Source organism: Heliangelus exortis, chromosome 13 (genome assembly GCF_036169615.1).
Source record: "Heliangelus exortis chromosome 13, bHelExo1.hap1, whole genome shotgun sequence".
In the NCBI taxonomy this organism is placed as follows: Eukaryota; Metazoa; Chordata; class Aves; order Apodiformes; family Trochilidae; genus Heliangelus; species Heliangelus exortis.
In genome coordinates, this window is record NC_092434.1 from 9,201,363 (window position 1) to 9,224,740 (window position 23,378).

The window sequence follows — 23,378 nt, forward strand, 5'->3', positions numbered from 1 at the left end:
CAATACACAAAAGGTTTTAGAAATGTTGCTGCACTTACAAAAGTGTTGATGACACAAACTTTTTGAATTGTTCAGACAATCAAAGCAACTTCTCCCCTTGGTGATCCTCGTGTGACTTACAACCTGGAAGAGGGACTTGTTCCAGAGACCAACATGCCAGTCCGTTTCTACTTGACTCCAAACAGACATGATGGTTCAGCTTCAATCCTGGTAGCAGAGCCACTGGATTATGAAACAACAAAAAACTTCCTGCTGAGGGTTCGTGCACAGAATGTTGCATCAGTTCCTCTGGCAGCATTCACTGTGGTCTATATTAATGTAACAGGTATGTAAGCAGTTTGGTGTTGCTATAGTATAATCATAGGTTTGGTTTTTTTTTCTTTAAAGTTTTATAGGTTTATTGTTGGGGTTTTTTATGTGCTCTTTTTGATGTTTAGATGTCAATGACAATGTCCCATTCTTCACTTCATCTATTTATGAAGCCTCAGTAAAAGAGGGAGCTGGTGCTGGGACATTTGTTGTTCAGGTGTCTGCCACTGACCTTGACCTTGGTCAGAATGGTGAGGTAAGCAAGTGGTGACCTGGGTCTTCCATGATGAAAGGTATGGAATAACTTCTGTATGAACAATGGCTAAATAGACTAGAAATCTTCTACCTAGAAAAGGGCTGACTAATAGGGAAACATGAGATTAAATAAGGCAGTTAATTACATGTTTGTTTGTCTTGGTGCGTGAAAAACTAGGGGAACTAGTAAGTGTGAGACAGAAAACACATTTTTATACAACCTGTATTTCAGGTGAAAAACTTGCTGTAGAGTGCTATGGTTTGGAAAGGCTTACATAGAACTAAAATGTGAATGCATAAGTTAATGGAAGAAAAAATGTATTAAAAGCTTCTCTGAGTTGTAAATCATTGAGGGTACTGAAAACCAAATAATTACAAAATATGTCAAGTTAATACTGAAAGTGGAGTTCCTTGTTAATGATTTTAAAAATTGAAGTAGGCATGTCCTTAGAGCAAGAGTGCAAGCTGGAGTTAAGTGCACAAAAATATATATATATAAAATAGAGACTAGAACATGGTCCGTGATACTGAACAAGTTCAAATTCAGCTCACCTGTGGCCATTATATTAGTACCTGGGATCTTTAGCTGAGTTTGATTCCCATTGCACAAACACTGTGCAAATGTGAACTAGTGAACTCAGGAACTGATTAGACAGGAAAAATGTATTTCCCTTTACAGACTGGCATTTAACATGCAAGAAGTTAATTGACTTTAAACTAGGTTGCTCAAGCTGGCTGTTTTACTCAGCTTTTTTGGCCCTGGTCATGTGCTCCAACACAGACCATTCTTCCTCTCTTTGAGTACTTATTTGTCTGTGAACTACCCAACAAAAGGAAACTGTAGATTAACAACTTCCTTTTAATCCTTTAGATAAGTTACTCCCTGTTACATGACAGTAGCAGAGACTACACACATTTTCGCTTGGACCCACAAACAGGCTCAATATACTCTGCCTCAGTGTTTGACAGAGAAAAGAAGGGGTCCTATCTTCTGGAAGTCAAGTCATTAGATGGCTCTGAATCAGCTCGACCTGGAAAACGTGGGATGCCAAACTCTGGTAGGAGGCAGATGTCTGTGACAAGCATGATTTTACCTGGACTGGTCTCTCAAAACAGGATCTCTGAAATGCAAGATTGAATGTTAATTGACTTTTTTTCAAGTGTACTTGTGAAAGAGTGTCCCTTGTTTTGGTATACTTTATCGGGGATTTTTTTAGTTTGTGCAACCTGGAAGGGAGATTTTATGTCATGATCAGGGAAGGAAAATGAGGGCTTCATAGTTGGAATTTAGAGAGTATTTCCTAGCCAGGGAAGGTGAACCCATGATCTATAGGATCTCTGGGCAGTGGAGTTGTTTCTCAAAGCACTGCATATGGCACTGCATTCAGTCAAAAGTAATTACAAAGTATGAGGCTGGAAAGTTAAAGATAGAAAATCCCATTCACAACTGATGGCTGTGCTTAAAGAAAGACTTAAAATTTGGCTTTGTGGCTTCAGGACAAAAAGTTATGACTGAAATCTGTACAATTGCCATATTAGGCATCAATTATTCACGTATTATCTGTTCAAACAAATTGGATGCGACATTCATTTGATATCCAAGTGCTTTTGGGTAATGTTGGTATATATATTGTCCACAACCCTAAGGGTTTGTTTCTGTGTTGTCTGCATATTCATCTTCATTTAATGTGCAGCTTGGCAGTTTAAGGAATTGTAGCTGACAGAAGTGGCACAGATGAGTATTTTAATCTCTTGTTTCTTGTCTCTCCTAGACACAGCCTATGTGCGCATTTTTATCAGCGATGTGAATGATAACAAGCCTGTCTTCACTCAAAGTGTCTATGAAGTGAATGTGGATGAAGACCAGGATGTGGGCTCAACTATCATTGCAGTCACTGCTAATGATGAAGATGAAGGTGAAGTATTGGAATTCTCCATAGCTGTGTCTAAAATATTAATGAGTTAATTTAGCGCACCAAGAGACATTTAGTGGTGTTAGAAAAGAAAATGTCTTTCTGTCTCTGGATTTAAAAAATTCCTTAATTGTGAACTGATTGGACATGATCAGTATTTCTTAATGGAGCTGTGACACATCAGTCTAATAACTTATCTTGGATGGCAATGCATTAAGGGGGGATGATGGGGAATAATTTCTGTGCCAGCAAATACAAATTTACTATAGATCATATAATTTCTTACAAATGAGTGCCAATAAAAATGTCCTGGTTAGCCAGAATGAATAAGACTTGATTTCAGTGAGGCTCATTTGCTTTCTTTATGGACAGTATAGCTGTAATTTTTTGATTGGTTTTTGTTGGGTTTTTTGTTATTTTTTTTTTTAGGTTCTTTTGTGTGCATATTCTCATATTGAATCTGGACTTCCTAAATGCATATCAGTCTTAGCTACATGGCTTTATCTACAAATTAGTCAGGAATTAAGCCAGAAGTCATGTGAAAATAAGTACAAAACCAGTGCTTTTAAGGGAAGGAATGGTACAGAATTCCATCGTTTGGCCATAGTGCAGTACTAATTTGACTTTGCTGTGTGGTGAAACCATACTTTTTTTTTTTTTTTTTTTTTTTTTTTTTTTTTTTGCACAAGTCCCAAAGGACTTTTCTGACACTATGTCTGGTGAAGTGTGAGTACAGCCTGACTACATTTGATTACTATCCCACTCAAAGAGATCAAAGCAAATGTGGAGAAGTTGTACTGGAGAAGGATTTACCTACTCCAGTAACTCTTAAGTTTGTTACTTAGGTTACCTTAGGGGACCAGATGTGATTGTTATATGGCACTTCATTTCTGTCCTTTTAATAAAGTAAATTATTAAAGATGTAGCTATGAAAGAAAGGAAGAAGAGAAGAACGGTAATGTCAAGGTAGAGCTTGCAGAAAGGGTAGAAGTCTTTACTTGATGTAAAATGATCAGCAAATTGGTACTGCTTCTGGAATTTTGAGAAGTTCCATTAGGAATGTCTTCTCTGGCTTGATACATAATTGTCCTGTTTGTTAGTAAAGTTTGTGCATAAATTAGTGAGTGCAAAATGGTTTTACAGTATGAAGTATTTTATAACATATGCTGTGTGTTAGCAAATAAGAATTTGTCTTTTTGGTCCCATAGCCTTGGTCAGTCATTCTGATCCTACTGTGTAGGATCATAAGTATTAATGCTTCATTGCAAGACATGTTTCATAATTAGGCACTAATTGCAATTGGCCATACCAGAATTGAAAAATGCTGACAAATAATCTGACATCGCTGCGTGTTTTAAAAGACCATAAAACTATAATATAAAAAATCAGTTATTATATGATATGTACTTCATATTAACATCCCATGTTTCAATCTACTTTAAGATATGTGTTTTCTGACACTGTTGGTAATTGACAGGAACAAATGCTAAGTTACGGTACCAGATCACAGCTGGAAACACAGGAGGAGTACTTGATGTAGAACCAGAAACAGGAGCCATTTTTATTGCACAAGCACTGGATTATGAAGAAACAAAAATGTATGAGATTCACTTATTGGCCTCAGATGGGAAATGGGAAGATTATGCAATTATCATCATCAATGTCATGAATAAAAATGATGAGACTCCAGTTTTCTCTATCAATGAATACTATGGAAGTATAATTGAGGAACTGGATGGGTTACCAGTCTTTGTACTTCAGGTAGTGTATGCATTTTCAGAGATAATATTTCAATGAAAGAGCACACCAGATTATTCTGGTACAATTATGTAATAATAATCCAGCACAGGTATATTAATGAAATTTATTTTTACTTTTTTTTTTTTTTTTTTTTTTTTTCAATCAAAGAAGAGAAACAAACTTTTTGTGGACATATTGCAAAGATAGTAAATAGCATAAACAGCATGGATCATTTATGATTCTAGAAAGCACATCATTAGCATTTTAAAGTAGCTATCAAAATAGCATAGTTTAAATTACTTCTACAAATATGAAAAAAACTCACAATGTTAGTATATCTACATTCTTATTGTAGTGCAAAGCATATTTACCTACTGAATTGTCTCTCAGCCACCTCTAATTTGCCATTTATCTGGTACACACATATTAACAGCATGTCATATACTTTTGCTTGGACTCCTTTAGACTGTGTCAACATGTAGAATATAATGCAATCATTGCATGTTTTGTAATTTCTGTTTTTGTTTTTGACACTTTTGTAGGTTATGGCAAATGATCCTGATAGTATCATGGATGAAGGAGACTTAAGATATTCATTGCATGGGCATGGTGCAGGTGATATTTTCACAATAGATGAGAAATCAGGCAGCATTTATTCACACAAGATGCTGGACCGGGAAGAGAGACCAGTGTGGAGATTTGTTGTATTGGCTACTGATGAAGGTGGAGAAGGACTTACAGGATTTGCTGATGTAATTATTAATGTGTGGGATATAAATGACAATGCACCCCTGTTCCCATGCATGCCTGATGGTTGCAATGGGAGTGTTTTTGAAAATTCTCCTGCAGACACATTAGTTATGGAAATGGGTGCAGTTGATCGTGATGATCCAAATGTCGGTCTGAATGCTGTTCTGACTTACAGGATAACAGAGAATGTAAAAAATGAGTTTGGTACTGACATGTTTAATATCAGTCCCAACACTGGTACAATCCATGTAGCAGGGGGAATGCTGGACAGAGAAAGGACTGAAAATTATTTTCTTACTGTTGAAGCAAGAGATGGGGGAGGGCTAACAGGAACTGGCACTGCCACTATCTGGATTGTGGACATCAACGATCATGTACCTAAATTCACAAAAGAAATGTGGCAGGCAGTAATTCCTGAAAACAGTGCCATTGACTCAGAAGTTCTCCAAGTATGTGCTACAGATGCAGATGTTGGGGAAAATGCTGACTTAATATTCAGTATCATCGGGGGAGATCCAGATCAAAAGTTTTATATTGAAAATGACAAAGAATGGCAGTGTGGCACTATTCGACTGAAAAAACCTCTGGATTTTGAGAATGCACGTGACAGAGAGTTTAACCTTACTGTTACAGTGGAAGATCTTGATTTCTCCAGTATTGCCCTGTGCCTGATTGAAGTTGAAGACTCGAATGATCACAGCCCAGTTTTCCTCTCTCAGTTTATTCAGACGATCCCTATCTTTGAAAACATGCCTGTAGGTACTACAGTGACAACAGTGAGAGCTGAAGACAAGGATTCTGGTTTGAATGGGAACATTACATATTCTATAAAGTCAGTTTCAGATCCTTTGAAACAGTTTGCGATTGACCAGTATGGTCATGTGACAGTGGCAAATACACTAGATTGTGAAGTCATTCAAAAATACAATTTAATTGTACAAGCTTCAGATCAAGGGACACCTGCCCACACTGGGAGTGCTACAGTTTTGATTGATTTGCTTGATGTAAATGACAATGGACCCAGGTTTGAGGCACCGTACATGCCTGTAGTTTGGGAAAATATGTTGGGGCCTGAAGTAGTGCGTATGAACCATACATCAAAACTGCTTCGTGCATTTGATCCAGACAGTGAGGAAAATGGGCCACCCTTTACATTTTCATTGCCAGCAGATTATCAGAATTCTTTGGATTTTTCTCTTACTGACAACAGAAATAGCACAGCAACTGTAACTGCTTTGAGGTCCTTTGACAGAGAAAAGCAGAAGGTGTTTTATCTGCCAATAGTTATTACAGATAGTGGGATTCCAGCCATGAGCTCTACAAACACTCTAACCATAACAATTGGTGATGAAAATGACAACTGCCATGAATCTGGCCATAAGGAAGTCTATGTGTACAGTTACAAAGGTAAGTGCTATATGGATATTATATCAGGCTCATGAATACAGCATAGTTTTATACTTACCTTCTTCATGTGACATCCAGAGTGTATTCACCTTTCCAGAACTGGCAGAAATCATGTGACAGGCTCTGCTTTATTTTAACAATCTAGGATCATAACCATCAGCAATTAAGCAGGAATCTGAAAATTATAAACGCAGTAGCAAGTGCAGCAAAATACAAAGTGCACTGAAAAGCAAAAATTAAATGCAGCTTTATTATAAATTATCATGACAGGAAAATGGTCAACAGCAGTGCTTGGGGAAGTATTTGCTCCAGATCAAGATGACTGGGACAATAAAACATTTGTCTCTGAAGGAGAACTGCTCAAGTGAGTATTGTATTTGTGTCAAAATGAGTAATATTTATACTTCTCTAATTGTATTACTCACCCTGTGGTTCAACTACATACTGCTTTTATTCATGTTTGGGAAAGTCTGGGGATTTGAGGGTGGCAGAAACAACTTCTTATAAAATCTGAAGATTATAATTTCTGAATTAAGGTGTTTCTGGTGTTTTTCTTGAAGTGGTTTGCTCATTTCTCTAGGTTTTGATCATATAACCTGCGTAATAACATTTAAGGCCTTCTGAATTATGTTAGTGAGTAAAATAAGTGCTTGATTTTTATTTATTAAGGCTTCCTAATTGAAGGTTTATGTCTAGGTCTTTCAGGTTAAATCAGAGGACTGGTTCTTTGATGATGGTGGATAACACTCCTCAAGGAATATACAACTTAGAAGTTAGGGTTTCTGATGGAGTTTGTCCTGATGTTATATCTACAGTACAAATCCAAGTCAAAGAGCTGGAAGATGAAGCTGTACAAAGCTCAGCCACTGTGCGTCTATCAGGTTAGCTGTATTTGCTGGTGTCAGTTTAGGTCAGCTGCTTCTGTAGCTGAATGATTATGTGATGTGGGTATTATTATATCAATATTTGACACAGTGCCACTGTAGTGCACTTTCTGGTACGTTTCTGTATTATTAAATAGGAAATAATTTGAGAAATTACCCCTGGTCTCCAGTATTTCATGGTTATCTGTTTTTGAATCCCAAATTCAGATGTCACGGCAGAGGAGTTCATAAGGAGAGATGAGCAAGACAAAACAAGACATGGCAAGTTCAAGGAATTACTAGCAAAAATGTTACAGGCTAAACTTAGTGATGTCTTGGTCTTCAGTGTGATGAACATTGATGGAAAACAGACAGATGTAAGATTTGCAGTTCGTGATGGCTCGGCATATTATAGACCTGAGAAACTCCATGCTGAGATGGCAGCATTTAAAAATGAGGTATATTTTCTAAAGTTATCATTCACCTCTGCAATTTACCCAGATCCTGAGTTTGTAGGGTATATATCCCAGACTTTAGTGGAAGAATATGATAGATCTACAGATAAAGTTTTTTTTCCTCACTCAGAAGAAAAGTATTTGTCACACAAGTGATTAATTCAGATTTTCACCCTTCTCCTTAGTCCCATGCATACATTATTTTATAGTTGTACTAACTTCTGGTTCAATAAATAAACACTTTTTAGTCACAGCAAGATGGTTCTCCATTCCCATCATGGTGAAGTGGCCTGTGTTTTCTTCAGTCAATGTTTCATTGTGTTATCTATCTGACTTTTGAATATGAGATCAGAAGAACCCCTAGAAGGCAAAGTGGTACTGTAGTACAGAGAATGTAATGAAAATTACAGGCTTTGTGGACCTCCCAGATGCTGAAGGAAATACCCAAATCATCAGCTTATGGTTAGACTCAGTAGAGGCTTGGTGCCCCCCAGATGAAATTCTACTGTATGAAGTGATGATACTCCATAGAAAAAAATCTCACTGGAAGGAATGTGCAGGTTAGAAGAACAGTTACATTAAATAAGTGAGATGGGGGCAACCAATCTTGTGGTTGTATTTGACTCACTAAAGGACAACTTTAAATACAAAGTGATACTCTCCCCATATTTTATTAATGTTATAAGAAGAAAATAGTTTTTGAGTGGAAGATGTTTTCTTCCCCTTGCTAACTGTCCTACTCTAACCAGTTCTTGCATGCCCTCTAACTCCATTATCCAGACACAGTCTGTCTTGGACCCTCTTATTTTCTGTAGTCCTCCAGATTTTGGCTTTGTTGAAGTCCTGCAGATGCTGCTGAATAGACACTTAGGGAGGATTTTTCCTGAAGAGAAAGCAGCATTTTCATTTTGTGGGAATATGGTAGGATCTGCCTGGTCTGAGAACAAGACAGGAGTATCACTTGCCTACATGTGACTGTATCTTAAATAGTTGTGAGACTCTTTAGAATGACCAAGTAGGAAATACCAGAGATAGATAGTATTCATGAAGCATAATGACTGCTTCTTTTGCATATTTATTGAATTACTGCAACAATAACGTAGAAAATTGCATAGATTTAAAATATTCTGTGCCATAATACATGGCAGATGAATTCGTCAAAGTGGTAACAAGGGGATTGCCTCACATACTTTAATGAAAAAATATGTTGGTATTAATATATCACCATTCAATATTTAATGAATAGCTCTAGTGAGTAATCACCAATAGCTTACAGAAAAACAATCGTAGCTAAAAATTTTCTCCAGTAGTTTTAGTACATTTTTTTAACTATAAATATAGAAAACAAGTAATTAGCACTGTAATTATTCATTGACTTGCTAAATAAATAATATGTTTGCATTATCTCCTTGGGATATAGCTTTTCAACAACTATTTTTATTTACTAGAAAAATAATCCATCCTAATACTGTAAAGGAGCCAAGGTTGTTTATATACACTGTTTTTCTATAACAGCATTACACAGCTAAGTGTGCATTATAGACTCTCCACTAATGGTGATAGATGTGAGCAGCAGACATGAAACTGCATTGACAGGATGCATCATGTCGTTATAAAATACATTTTATGCCCTTGGGGACATGTTTTTCAGTTGATGTTATGATATTTGAGGGTATACTGACAATTGATTATGAAGGTCAAAGTTCTTACTGTGGTGAATCAGGGTGACTGCACAAGTGAAAAAACAGAAGCACTTTAGTATTTATAGTGATCTTTTCAAAGCTTATTTTAAAAATATTTGTCATTCATTTTATCATTTGAAAAAACACATGTTAAATGTATAAATAAAGGGGGTCAAAGCCTGATCTCATGTTAGTTTTACAGTTGTATATGTCAGTGATACCACCATGAAAGTAGTAAGGTCTCTTATATTCAGGTTTGGGCCCTAAATACACATAATTATAATGTATTTGAATCACTGAATGCAAGTCAAATTCTGAAGCTTTATAGGCACCTGTGCAAAGTGCTCAAAAAAGTATAAGGAAGAAATAATATCCTGGTAAAACTCACAAGGAAGAATTTTTATCCTGACTTGAGGTAAAATATGTCTGTTGCTTTGGTCTTAGGAAACAATGTTGGTAGGACAGATTTGACATGTTCACAGTCAGTTGTGTCAGTGATTATTTGTTTAGGAAATACTGCTGCTCTAAATTTTTTAAAAATGTTGCTGTATTTTTCAAATAATTTTGCTTGCCTGTGTAGTCAGGGGTGTTACTAATTAATACTCAAGAAACCAAAGAATTCTGTTAAATCTACGGGGATTTAGATTTTTCAGAAGTTGAGTAAATAGAGGCACTAATTAGGAAGAGACTGGTGATATGTTGAACTGTATTTTCTCTTAGATCCAGTCAGCTTTACAACTGAACATTTCACAGATTGATGTAGATGAATGTAGGAGTGCAAACTGTAGTGAGGGCTGTACAAACTACATTGCCATGAGTGACATCCCAACAGTGATGGATGCTGGAAGTGTTTCCTTTGTCTCAGTAACAACCACCACCAATGCAGTCTGCACTTGCTCAGCTAGGGACCGGGCTCATCAGCCTTGTTCCTCCTACCCTCGAAGCCCCTGTCTCAATGGTGGGATGTGTATTGACACTTTGAATGGTTACAGGTGAGGAAACTTTTATTGCAGATTCTCCTACTTCTTTTCCCTCTATTTGTGAAGTGTTGAGTGGAGATTATAAGATAAAAGTATAAGAAATCATAAATGTACTTCTGACTGAATGAGAAAAAAACCAAAACATAAGTGCACTAGAGTGTAAACCTAATGTAAAACTGGTGTAAACCTAATGGCATAAGGTCTTTACTAATGGTCCAGTAATGGTGCTGTAGTCCTGAAAGTGGCGGAATAGTGTATGAATAGGAAAGAAAGCCATAAGAAAAAACAGTGATATAATTAACATTCCATTTTTTAGAGAGCATCTAATTCAGTATGAAGGAATGGGAAGTGTGCTGAGTTTGGGGTTTTTGTTTCTTTGCTTGTTTGTTTAAATTTTGTCTTTGATTTGTTTTGTTTTCCCAGGAGAATAATAAAGGGGAATATCAGTGGTAGCAATAGGGATGTAGTATTCTATGTATTGTACTTATTTAGTGAAGTGATTAATCATTTTTTAAAACACGGCCTCAAAAAATCTTTTTTGATGGAGATAGTATAGTGGATAAATATGTTTTGTACTTTTCAAATATTTTAATAATTGCCAAGCACACTTGAGCATCTGTTAAAAACTTCAGTGTTTCACTGCTATTTTTTTACTATGATTTAATTGTCTCACATTGCATGTAAAACCAAAATAAGTTGAACATCAGGGAATTTTTACTTTTTTTTTGTGCTTGTGCTCTTTCAGATGTCTTTGCCCTTCTTTGTTTCATGGACCAGACTGCCAGCAGACTAAGCACAGTTTCCATGGAAATGGTTATGCATGGTTTCGTCCCATCAGGCCTTGTTTTGAAAGCTCACTCTCTCTAGAGTTTATTACTGTGGTTCCAGATGGACTTTTGCTATACAGTGGTCCTTTATCAAATCCAGAACCTGGGAGTAGAGAAAACTTCATTGCAATAGGTACTTCTGCAAAAGTGTGTGAAGAAATGCCTTCTGTGGGAATGGGTTGTCTGTGACCAGTGTAGTAGTTTGAATTCAGTAGTATGAATTCAGTCTTTACATCTTATAATTTATTTTCTGTTTTGAAAATATTTTGAAATATTTCCTAGTAAGTTATTTTTATTTATTTATTTATAGCTTGCACTTATGGCTTTAGGTCCATTGCAGATTTGTAGAAATTGTGGGGAAAGTAAAATAGACAGATTAATATAAAATTCCTCCAAGAAAACTGTAGTGCTATAAAAGAATTTAGGTACTTTGAAGATAGGTATTACATGATTAATGCAGTCTTAGTCAAATGTCATTCTTATCTACTTTGGTAAGAAAAGAAATCCACTGCTTTCAATCTTGAGGTACTTTTGCACTTTTTTAAAAACAGGCAATGATTTGATGAATGAATCTAGCCCCAGTGGGCCACTGTAGGAAAATTTATACACAAGTAGAACACATTGCTTTATGTTGACACAAATTTAAAAGGTTACTACTGCTTATTTTTTGTGAATTAATGCACAAGATTCACAATACAGTTTGCATTTTTTATTTTCCTAATTAATTGAAAGGTAATGCTGCTAGACATTGTAAATTATTAACCTCTTTTTATTTCTTGGTTTTGCAATTACTTGTAAAGTTGAATAGAGAATAGAAGAGAGTAAAACCTTCATGTGTTAATTGTTTTAGAGCATCATAAAATTACACATTGCTTAACAGGAACTAGTTAGTGTTTTGACAAAGAATAGAACAATCTAAAGTACTAATAAAGATTCTTGTGATTGAATTTAATTTTTTTGTTTGTTTGTTTTTTGTTCTATTAGAACTCTCCAGTGGAATTCCTGTGCTGAAGGTGAGCCATGGCTCAGAGTTGGTGATGCTGCAGTTTCCAAGTCACCTGAATGTAGCAGACAAAAAGTGGCATCAACTAGAAGTTAGAACCCATGGTCAGGTCTGTTTTTTGATTTGCTTTTTTTTTTCCACATCAGGATATTTATGTATATATGTCTGCATTTGCCTGTGCAGACATAGGGTAATAAAAAAAGTCTGGGTAACTACATGTATTATTCTTAACTGTGATTGTTAGATTTGGTGCATAGTACAAATATTGGTTAGATATCATTGTGAATTCCAAATCTACCTATATTGGAACCCAGATTCTGGGATCACAGAAATCTTTCTTTTTTTGTTTTTGTTTTTTTTAAAGCTCTGCAGCTCACATGGAATGTGTGCATAAAGACTTAATTGTACTTGGTACGTTCAGTGTTCATGTTTAGACACTGAAATAAATAATCATTTATTTGCAAATGCAGTTACAGTTTTTGTGAGAGTAGTTAGAACCAGGCTTAAGCTAGGACAACTACTTGGAAGCATAAATTAACTGCAATTAAGTGGGATTTTTTTGTTAAATGGTTCTATTTTGGCTTTATTATTTATTGCAAGATGGAAAAAAACCCAACCCATTTTACTTGGTGGTATGGAAAAAGGTTAAACTTTGATATAACTTGTTTATCAAATTGTGCAGAAGTTGTTAATTCAGTAATCCTATGTTTTGGTGTAGGATATTCGATTCATTCTGGATCACTGCAGTGCAGCTGTCATCTCAGAGAGAGAAGGAGTAGGCAAGGGGCTCTCCACTGAAGATCGTACGAATTGTGAAGTCTCTGGGTCTGTCCCACGAGGAGCAAGGTGTGTTTCTGGTGGTTCACTCAGTTTATTCTGAGGCCTTTGAACATTGAATCAAATTGAAGCAAAGTTATTAGTGGCCAGGAGCATAAAAGCGTGTGCTTCTCTTCAGGATCTTCTGGGCCCAGTCTGGAGTAAGGACTAAGGAACAAGTCTTTCTCCAAGTAGTGTTGTAATACTTCATGACAACCCCAGAACACTGTGTGGTTAATACTGGAGCTTTTGTGGGTACTGTGTACTACCCCTTGCCCTCAGGATTTCTCTCCTTATCATGTAAGCCTGTTCTTTGAAAACATCATGAAATTAGGCTAGCTGGCTTCTTAATGGCACTAACTCTGGATCCTCAACCAGTTTTACTGTCTGATTGGTGTAAGTCTGAGGGCTCCTGCTGGCAGTCTTTGCAAATGTATTAAGGCAGATTATCACAGCATTGTCTTGGTTTGATCCAAGGTTACTGCCTGTGTACCAGAGTCAGAGAAAGTGCACATGTATCCCTACCTCAGCTGTTCACTTCACAACCTGTTGAACTTGTATAATCTGCTGATTAAAGGAGGCTGGTGCTGGTGTGCTTGATTGTTGGCTGCAGTGTCTTGTAATGAGACATACAACCCACCTCTGTTCATTTTTCAGCAAAGGAATACAGCCCAGGTGCAATGACTGTTAATTTAAATTTCTTGTACTATTGGGTTAGCCCTTAGCCTCAGTTAGCACTGAAAAAGTTAGAAAATATTATTCAAAAAGCAGTTATTCCATTCAAAGCAGAAGGATGTGTTCAGCTGCATTCTGCAAGGGTTTGGATTTAGTATAATTCAGTCCTTCGGGCTGATGTTTATTGCTCTTGCTCATGACACCAAGCTGGGAGAGATGGCCAGCATGTTGGAGGGCATGGCTTGGAATTAAAAATTATCTCAGCAGACTGAAAAGAGAACCTGGAAATACACTGTATTTTTCCAATATAAGAAAGAGACAGGTAGGCAGAAATAAGCAGCCTCACAAATGAAGAGAAGGGAACTGATTAATATCAGTAAAAGATACAGATGGTAATCAGAAAGTGAGAGTCAACAATGCCACGTGAATGTGAAAAAGGCAAGTGCTACATGCTAATAACCCCACTGTGTGTGTGTCTCTAAGACATGGAAAATAATCTTTCCTCTCTGGTTAGCACTGTTGGGTCTCAGCTGGAGTCCTGGGTCCAGTTGATGCACCACAGTGCAGGATGAATGTGTGCCAACTGGGGCTGGTCCAGAGGAGAGCAGTGACTGTAATCAGCTTCCCTTGAGAAGGAATTGAGGTCACTTAACTGAAAGGAGGGAAAACTGAGGAGAGATAGAATAAGTCTCTGTATATAAAAGAATACTACAAAGAGGATTTAGACAATCTCTTCTGTACAGGGCCTTAAGTTGCAGTGAAGAATATTCAGGTTATATTTCAGGGAAGCCTTTGTACCAATAAAGATACTTGAGCTGTGGAATGGGTAGTCTCAGTAAGTGTGCTGATGAGAACTGTGATTAAGCCTTGTCAGCAGATGCATGGAGCCCTTCTGATCATGAAAGGAGCACACAAAAAAAGGGAAACATATAAGAGCAAATGAAAACAAAAAATTGAGTTGATAATTCAAGGAAAAAGAAACTCTGCAAGGTCTAAGATATGAGGAATTCTTTGGCTCAGAGAGATGATTGTGAGATGTTGCAGAGCCTGAACATGTGTACTGTACTTTTTACACCACGTAACCCAGCTTTTATGTTTCTGGCCTTTATCATACACAAAACATTCCTTGCTATAATATTCCTGCAATATAGGATGAATATGCATGCACAGAAGCACTTGAAGGAGAGCATGGTGTCTAGAAATATCACAGCTGCTCCTGACTTGAACACAGACATACCTGAATTGTAATAGTGTCCCACAGTTGGACTCCCAGTAGACTTCACTATCATGATTAAAAAATAAACTATCCTTTATCTTAAAGGGCTGGCTTCTCCTCACTGACTGTGTTTCAGAAAGTAACTAGATAAATAAACATCTGCACTGCATTCCCAAATAGTAGAGGCTTTACAAAACAAGAATGCAACTATTTTATCTGCATTATTATATAATGCCTGTGTTTGAAGTTAAATGCACATCTATTTTTATTATTCATATGATTTTTAAAGGTATTTGAATGTGAACCATGTTCTACAGCTGGGTGGTGTGAAAGAGTCATTACCATATTCCTACCCACAGTTACTACACAGACATTTCTCTGGTTGTTTGCGCAATTTCATCTTGGATACTCAGGTAAGAGAAAAGTAGAATTTTGCTTCAGCAAAGGAGAACACTTCTTCATCTATTTTTTGGGGGGGATTTGTCTTATACCTGAAACTCTTGCTTCTGTTAATCTGTTCAGTGATCATATGCATAAGTGTAAAACATTAGAAAATTTTTCAGTTATAATTAGAAAAACCTTGAAAAATCACTTCTCAACTACATACAGATGTATTTGTGAGCCAGAAACTGCCTTTGGTTACCCCCTGCTTCCTACAGCTGTCTTCAAAGCTTCTTTGTGCATTCAGTGAACTTCTGAATTACAACTGCATAGTGGTATATTTTTGCCAGCTGTCTGTTTTGTTAGGAAATATTAGGGATTTTTTTGCTTTCATAGTCAGTTGAGTTTATCCAAAGGCAAATTTGGGTCTTGATAAAGTAAGTTGAAATCTGAATGTCAAAAAGCAAACGTAGCATCTTAAGCAAATGCAGATGAGGAACAGGCTGTTATGTGGTATAAATACTTCTGTTTAGGAGTGAAGTATAAATGTTTTTTAAATAACATGTTGGTGTCATACAATTTTCTCTTGAAGGTATATGACCTTCAGTCTCCTGCAGAGTCCCTGAATAGCTTCCCTGGCTGCACACTTACAGACGGGAGCTGTGAGACGATGGGGTCTTCTTCCTGTGGTATTCATGGGAGGTGTCTTGGAGATTGGGGCTCATTCACTTGTCATTGTTTGCCGGGTCACTATGGCTATAGTTGTGATGAAGGTGAGATCTGTTTTCCTGTGACATTTTTAATGGGCTGGTAAATTTTACAATACAGAAAAATTAAGGTGTTTGCAGGTAGTGATTGCTGTGGTGGTTTCTGTTGTTTATGTTGTATAAAGCTATGTTTCAGCCATGAAACTACAGTTCAGTGGAGTTGTCTCAGTATCAGATAATTTCTTTAGTCTTGAGGGTGTTTGTACAATAATTAGAATGGAGACTGCATGACAAAAAAGTTGTGAACAAACTATTTGTTCTCATGGGATATTTTTGAATCTGCATCTCTTTACACTTTCATAAATATCTAATAATCTGACATGTAAATATGAGTGTGCCAGTACCACTTACTATGTAGAATTAGAAATACAAAACTAGAATTAGAAATTACTGCTCTGTTGGTGTTTGGAAGAGACTCCATTGGCTTAAAAATCTGAGCTTTTGGTATAGAAGGATCTTGTATTTAACCCTCATGGAGCCAAAGTTTGCAGCAAACAAAACACTGTAAAAGAGCAGGTTGTGAAAATCGGTTGCGGTGCTCGATATTTTGTCTGCAGTCTTTTGTCTTGGTCTGAACTTGTGCTTTCCTGCTGTCATCCTGTGTGAGCATTGTAAGGAGAAACATTAGCAGGGTCATGTCAGGTGGGAGATCACCTCTTTGCAGGGGAAGATCAAGTGGAAGAGGGACTGGGGAAGTTGTGTGAGGAGGACATGTCCCAAAAGACAAGTGGATCTCATGGATCCATGCTTCGTATTAAATTTTTTTCTTTTACTTTCAGCTCTTATTATGAATATAGTGGAAACAGTAATACTCCTGTTTCTATCTGTATCTCCCTATGCAATGGTTTAAAGATCTCTATCCTGTCTTTTTAGTTGCCAAAGAGTATACATTTGGGCCAGGAAGTCACATTCGCTATCAGCTGCCCGTCAGCGCGCCTGCCCGCAGGACCCTGTTTGAAGCCATGGTCAGGACCCGCCAGCCTGACAGTGTCATCGTGAGCATGATGGCTCCAAATAGGGATGAACACATCACCCTACAGGTGAGCAAAGCATCCCAGGCAGTAATAGCATGAAGTTAAATCAATGCCAGTGAATAGGTAGCCCAGAGAAACATTAGCTTCAGATCTGGCAAGAGAACTGAAAGCACAAAAACTTTGGAATTTTGCTTTATGGACACTTAAAGATTCTGATCCTTCACTTAAGATACTGACCACAGAACCACAGCATCCCATTGGATTTTAAAGAAATTCATTGCCAGTTAGAGTGAAGTATAGTTTGCTGTACAGAGTAGAATGAAGGATGTGTCTGCCCTGGTGTCCTGTTCAGCTGTGGTCACAAGTGGCCAACTCTGCATAGTTCAGATATTGGCAGGAAAGGTGCCTGTAGCAGTGCTAATGATGTCACTCTCCAAATGGCAATGTGTGCATATACATATATATATATATATATATATATACACACCTCTGAATTGGTCACCTCTTCAGCCAAGCTGATTTGAGCTGTCAGTGTAATATTGATACACCAGATTCTCAACCATTTGAAGAACCTCACAAATTTGTCCGAGAGAGAAGCAGAGTAAAATGACTCTGAGTGAATTGCATACTACTGTGAGTGCACCTCTACCAGTATTTTTGTTGTTTAGTTCAGTAGAACCTGAAGTATCTTTGCATTATGACACATGTGCAGCATAAACATACCCTAAATTTAAACAAATGTTTTAAGATTGATGATTACATTCAAGCCTTATTTCAACTAATGTGACAATTACAGGTCAATACAAAATGTCAGGTTATGACTTTTCTTTCCTACTACTTTGTTAATTATTCACAAGGTTGTTCAGGGATTCTTAGTGGTCTCATATAATCTGGGTGATGGAGACTATTCTGTAAGCCTTCCCTCCTACCACATTGATAATGGTGACTGGCATCATATCACACTGGAGAGATATGAAAATGAATTTACTCTTCGCCTTTATGAAGGAGGTGGGAAGAGAGAAATTCTGAAAGCAGCAGGAGCATGCAAAGAGATTGTGATTGACCCCAGCAGCTTGGTCCTTGGAAACACCTACCCATTCAATGAAAACAGGAGCTTTCAAGGTGAGGAATTCCTGATCTCACTATTCAGAATATGGATGTGTATAAACGAAGGCTTATTGGTGCTGTGTGGGCTTATTGTGAGTTTATGTAGATCCCCAGAGTAAATGGATTTCTTGCATGGCACTTTGCAAAAGGGACAAGTAAACTGTTCTGATTTACAGCAGGGAATTGTGTGCAAATACTGTTAGCTACAGGACTTGGAACACAGCTGGTAACTTCTTCAGACAGCTCTAGGTAGATTGTTTGTAACTGGAGATCCACAGGCTTCTCTTAGGTTGACTGTGGGTGAGTTATTGCATTAGATACACAGAACAGGCTGATAGCTTGGTTCTGTGCAGGCCATTCCACAGCTGTGCTTCCCTACCAAATACAGCTGTCCCTGTGCAGAAGGGAATGTTTCTGTTTTACACATGCATTGCATAGCACACTACAAACTGGTTTATTACCTTTATGTGCTACCTTTGTATTATTGTATTTTACAGTCACTCAGCTGAAGCATTAACTGAAATTAGAAATGATTTATTGAATTAGAGCTAAAAATTTGAATTTTTAGCTGCTGAGTGAACAGATATTGAATAGTGTTGCACATTGAAGAATATAACAGATCTTCCATACATAATAGATTTTCCACAATATTTTGACTTTTCTATTGAAAACACAGTGAAGGGGTACATGTTCCTGAACATAAGTAGATAGGGGCCTGCAGCAGCACTTGGTTCTTGTAGAAAACACCAGGAATCTTGACCAAAACTTTAACAAATTCAGTCAAAAACCAGAGAAATGCTGTGAAATTCAGGCAAATCAGCTGAATTTTTTTAAAACGTAAACTGCCAAATCTTACAACTGCTTTAAGCAATTTTTGCTGAATGGCTTTTAAAACAGTCTCTTTTTACCTTGCCTCAGGCTGTATGAAGGATGTCAGATTTAATAACTACAGAATCCCTCTGGATACTCATGTGAAGGAGCTGGTGTCAGTATTAAGTGCTCAAGGCATCAAAGAAGGCTGTTCTTCAGAGGCTTGTAGGAGTAACCCTTGTAACCAGGAATTCATTTGTATTGATTTGTGGATGATGCATGAGTGCAGGTAACTGGTGGAAATAAAAGCACAAAACTCTCCAGATTCAGGTGGGAAGGGGTGGGTGCTGAAGAAGTGTGCAACTTGAAGGCTGCAGTGTCATCTGATCATCTGAACCACAGTGAAACACAGAGCCAGATGCCTGCAGAGGCAGCAGGTTACAGGGAGAAAGCTGTCCTCTTAGGTACTACCCTTAGCTATGGGAATCAGTGTTTCACCATTGATTGTGTAACAATTTCATCCTCTTGTCTTAATTGGAAATATTTAAAGGACAGCTGCAAGTCCAGAATGTTTGTAAACCCTGAAAACCAGGAAAAGGGGGTGTAGAACTGAACATTAACATGTCTTTTATCCATCCTGTGGGGCTCCTGCTGTGCTTTCTTTTTCTTCTCTGACTTCCTACACTGTCTCAAGCTGTGACCTCCATTCCCTCACAGCCCACTTGAGTTGCATTGGAAGCACCACATCAGAGTTCTTGCATGTGGCTGGGGCTGAGGTTAGAACAACACTAATTCAAGTCAGTTGTGCCGTGAAAGCCTGCAGTTTAATCATTACTGACTGACACTGCCCACATGCAGAGCTCTCTAAAGATGTATCTTTTTCTGGAAATTTCCTGTGATGGAAACACAAAGCATAGCTTGTCCTTCCTTGACAGAACTGCAAACCCTAATCCAGCTATTTTCCATATGGGTAGTCTTGCAAAAGCAAGTGGAACTATGTAAGTTCTGAAAGCTCCAGAAGTAAGGGTTTAAAGTTCTGGAGCTCAGAGTTGTTGTTTGAATTCTTTAGAAAAGACTACAATCCTGTAATTAGGCCAAGTAAATTACTTCTAGGAGCTATTTCAGAAACTGTATATAGAGAGTTATCAAAAGACTTTAAAATCTTAAATGCTGTTTTTCATGCATACTTTTCTCTTGTTTTTTCAGTTGTCCTCCGGGATACATGATCACAGAGAATGCCACTGGTAGACAATGTGTCTACACTCCATGTGCTAAAAAGCCTTGTAACTATGGCACCTGCACCTCACAGTCACCAACCCAGTTCCAGTGCCACTGCCCTGATGGCTACACTGGACGTAACTGTGAAATCACACTGGCAATCTTCCACAAGGACACAGGACTGAGCTTTAGTTCCGTGTTTGCCATCTGCATTTGCTTTTTGGCACTGTTAGGTAGTTATGGCAACTATGTCCTGTATTACCTGTGGTGACCTCATTTATCCATCTTGTCCTGAGTGGTCGTCATCTCATCTTCCTGCTGAAAAACTGTTTCCTAGTGGAGACTTGACTCTGCCTTCATTTCTCTGCCATGGTCTCAGCTCCATCACTAACTTTATTTTCATCCCTGTGTGCATACATTGTTAGGTGAATCAATATTTGTGAGCAATGGGAAGTTTGTGGTTTTATTTTCTGTGCATTTTTAATTAACTGCTAAGGAACTGTTCAGTTGCATAACTGGAAGCAAATGCAATTGAGCAGCAAGAGTGGAAATGGCTACCAGATAAGCATTGCTTGAAGTACTACTGAGTGTGAAACAGATTTTCCATTTTAGGAGAAATACCTTGTCTTATAGGAATACACTTGTTCAGACAGGAGCAGTGTATGGCATCTTACCAGATGTGTCACAGCTCCTTACAGATGCTTTTGGCTTCTTCAGCTGTTTTCAGGCTTAGGCATTAGGTCTCAAAAAGATGAGGAAAGATAAAGAAGGATTTCTCTAGTGAGGAAGAATCGCATCTTTGAGTCGGTCTTTTTTATTTGCATTTCTTGAAAGTTTGCCTGAGTAAGGACATAGGATTTTTCTTATGGCTTTTACAGTGTCAATTAAGTTTCATTCAGAAGTGGTAGCGAGAGTATGAAAATGTATCATGGACTATTTTGTACCCATCTGTAGCTGCCTGAAATAACATACAAGCTACCTGGTTTCACAGCTTTTGGAATCCCAGATGGTTGAAGTTGATCAGAGATTGTCATTCATGTTAAAGGCATTTTTTTCCTGTGTCAGAGCAGTTTTGTTGTGAGCAACTTTGTGTGGCTGCCTGTGCTTGACTGAAATTGACTAGAAAAACAATAACCTTTACTTCATGATCTTGCTAATCTTTTGGGTCTAAATTACAAGTTTGAAAGAGTTGTTTTTTGCCAAGTGGTGTGCATTTTGTGAAAGTTTTAGTAGATGTGGTTAATCATGGTATCATTACACAACTTTTGTTAGGAGAATTTTTTAAATAAAATTTCTTGTTCTCAAGATTTTAGGTGCACTTTCTCATACACAGCTTCCATAAAGCAGTTACACATTTCCAATAGATAAAAAAGCTGCCTTTCTGATTACATCTTTAAAATTAAAATCTGGAACCATTTAATAAGTGTATCAATACCTGGGCAGCTTCACTTTGGCTCAATACCACATGAGCTTTCTCCATCCTTCCTGCCCAGGGGGGGAATTCAGCTCAGTTTGTTCAGGGAAAGAACAAACTTTGGAGCTCAGGCTGTGGATCATACAAGACACTTCATGCTTTTAATGACCACACTGTTTAGTGACAGTCAGACAGGAGCCTACACTGTTGGTATGTGTATGGAAGAGTTACTCTCCTCAGTGGGGATACTTCTCATTCATGCTCATTACACTCCTTTAACACAGGCTGGGTTTTTTTAGCTTTAGCCAGGTTTTTTTAAGTTTTAGCTTTTTCTTAGCACTCGAAGGATAGGAGATATGTAGAACACCTAAAAGACTTTGTCTCAAAGTCAGCTCAGCTAAAAAATTACTTTGCCAAGAAGTTACCATGTGTTAAAATCTGTATGACACATTTCTGTAAATCTGGGGGATTGGGAGAGGAAAGGAAAACAGACACTGACTCAGCTTGCAGGGCACCGCACAGTGCAGGGCACAGACTTCCCCATATGCCACATTCAGTCCTGACCTTATGTTGCTGCTGCTTCACAGAAATTCACTATTGTGTGTAGGTATTTGGGAAGAGATTCCTGTCTTTTTAATTCACTGTGTTGATAGTTTATGGTATCCAGTGGTCTGAGGTCTTACAACGGCCTTTTATCAGTTTTATAAGGTCGGTAGTGCAGTGGTACACAGGTCTCTATTTACATAATATTCAGTATCTGATGTTGAAACTTTAAAACTATCAGTGTGTAAAATGCACCTAAGCATTTAAGGAAAATGGTTTTAAAGTCATGGATACTAAGGCAAAATGTGCCTGTCTTTTTTTCTAGTAAATGTGTAAGTAATTTCCTCTTGTGTCTTATGTTTTGTGCTTCATTTCTCTGTCATATCTGTTACTGTCAACACATTCGTTACTTAAGTGCTACCACTCTGTGTACATTTTCTTCTACAAAGTTTAAGTCAATACATTAGGTAGGTCTCTGAACAGCACTTGGGTCATTCAGGTCTTTAGTTCATTAGGCTTTCAGCAGCTTAGAAATTATTCTTTAAAGGGTATTTTTAAATGCTGCTTAAAGGCCTTTTCTTCTGTCTGTGATGTTTGCTCATCATTAAAAGTACAAAAATCAAACATTTCCTGCAAACCACAATCCTCCAGCCTTGCAGGCTCTGGCTGCCCAGGGCTGCTGTGTGAGCTGTCCTGCAGCACTGCTGCTTGTGACTGTCTTAGTTCTTTCTGAATTCTGTTCTGTTTTGCACAGCTCTGTTCAGTGCTGTGTTCTTGTGGGCTCGATGGAAGAGTCACAAAGGTCTGAATGGAGGAGTTTACCAGGTATCTGCACATCATGAGGAGTGGGAGGACATGAGAGAAAGTATCTTCAACTACGATGAAGAAGGTGGAGGGGAACAAGACCAAGTAAGGATCATTGTGTTATGTTACAATTAGAGGGACTGGTGGCTAATGAAATATATTTTATGCTTTTCCTTTGTAACTGAGGACCTTTGTTCTGCTGATTTGTAACTGCAATTGGTAGATTAATTTTTTTGCAAGGGTATGTACACAAGGGTTTCTCAAGCTGAGATAAGTACCAATCAATTTTTAATTTGTCTAAAAGCAAGTGATATTTAAAAATGCTTGCAGGGTGAGTTTAGCAGTAAAGAACAGCTGATGGGTTTGGTTTCATGGCTCGGGAGCTGGTGAGGTTCTCAGTGCTGTTGTAGCACTGAGGGCTTGAAAGAGCCTGATGTGAACTGTTCATTATTAAGAGCAGTTATTCAAC

General features: G+C 37.7%; 1 protein-coding gene across 2 annotated transcripts in view; it reads left to right on the top strand.

Moving 5' to 3' along the window:
* LOC139802040 (neural-cadherin-like) overlaps window positions 1–23,378 on the top strand; it is a 56,498-nt gene that overhangs the window by 29,212 nt on the left and 3,908 nt on the right. Inside the window, exons 13-32 of one of the 2 annotated variants that reach the window (XM_071756783.1) lie at window positions 76–325; window positions 438–565; window positions 1,436–1,622; window positions 2,337–2,480; window positions 3,955–4,238; window positions 4,760–6,374; window positions 6,645–6,738; window positions 7,071–7,255; window positions 7,466–7,695; window positions 10,095–10,366; window positions 11,100–11,314; window positions 12,166–12,293; window positions 12,903–13,030; window positions 15,181–15,304; window positions 15,865–16,045; window positions 16,913–17,079; window positions 17,871–18,135; window positions 19,039–19,219; window positions 20,137–20,381; window positions 22,860–23,014. In XM_071756783.1, the coding sequence (XP_071612884.1) occupies window positions 76–325; window positions 438–565; window positions 1,436–1,622; window positions 2,337–2,480; window positions 3,955–4,238; window positions 4,760–6,374; window positions 6,645–6,738; window positions 7,071–7,255; window positions 7,466–7,695; window positions 10,095–10,366; window positions 11,100–11,314; window positions 12,166–12,293; window positions 12,903–13,030; window positions 15,181–15,304; window positions 15,865–16,045; window positions 16,913–17,079; window positions 17,871–18,135; window positions 19,039–19,219; window positions 20,137–20,381; window positions 22,860–23,014 (5,178 nt within the window). Of the gene's footprint in view, window positions 1–75; window positions 326–437; window positions 566–1,435; window positions 1,623–2,336; window positions 2,481–3,954; window positions 4,239–4,759; window positions 6,375–6,644; window positions 6,739–7,070; window positions 7,256–7,465; window positions 7,696–10,094; window positions 10,367–11,099; window positions 11,315–12,165; window positions 12,294–12,902; window positions 13,031–15,180; window positions 15,305–15,864; window positions 16,046–16,912; window positions 17,080–17,870; window positions 18,136–19,038; window positions 19,220–20,136; window positions 20,382–22,859; window positions 23,015–23,378 lie in introns of those variants that run through there. The other variant, XM_071756784.1, reaches the window with a different exon arrangement.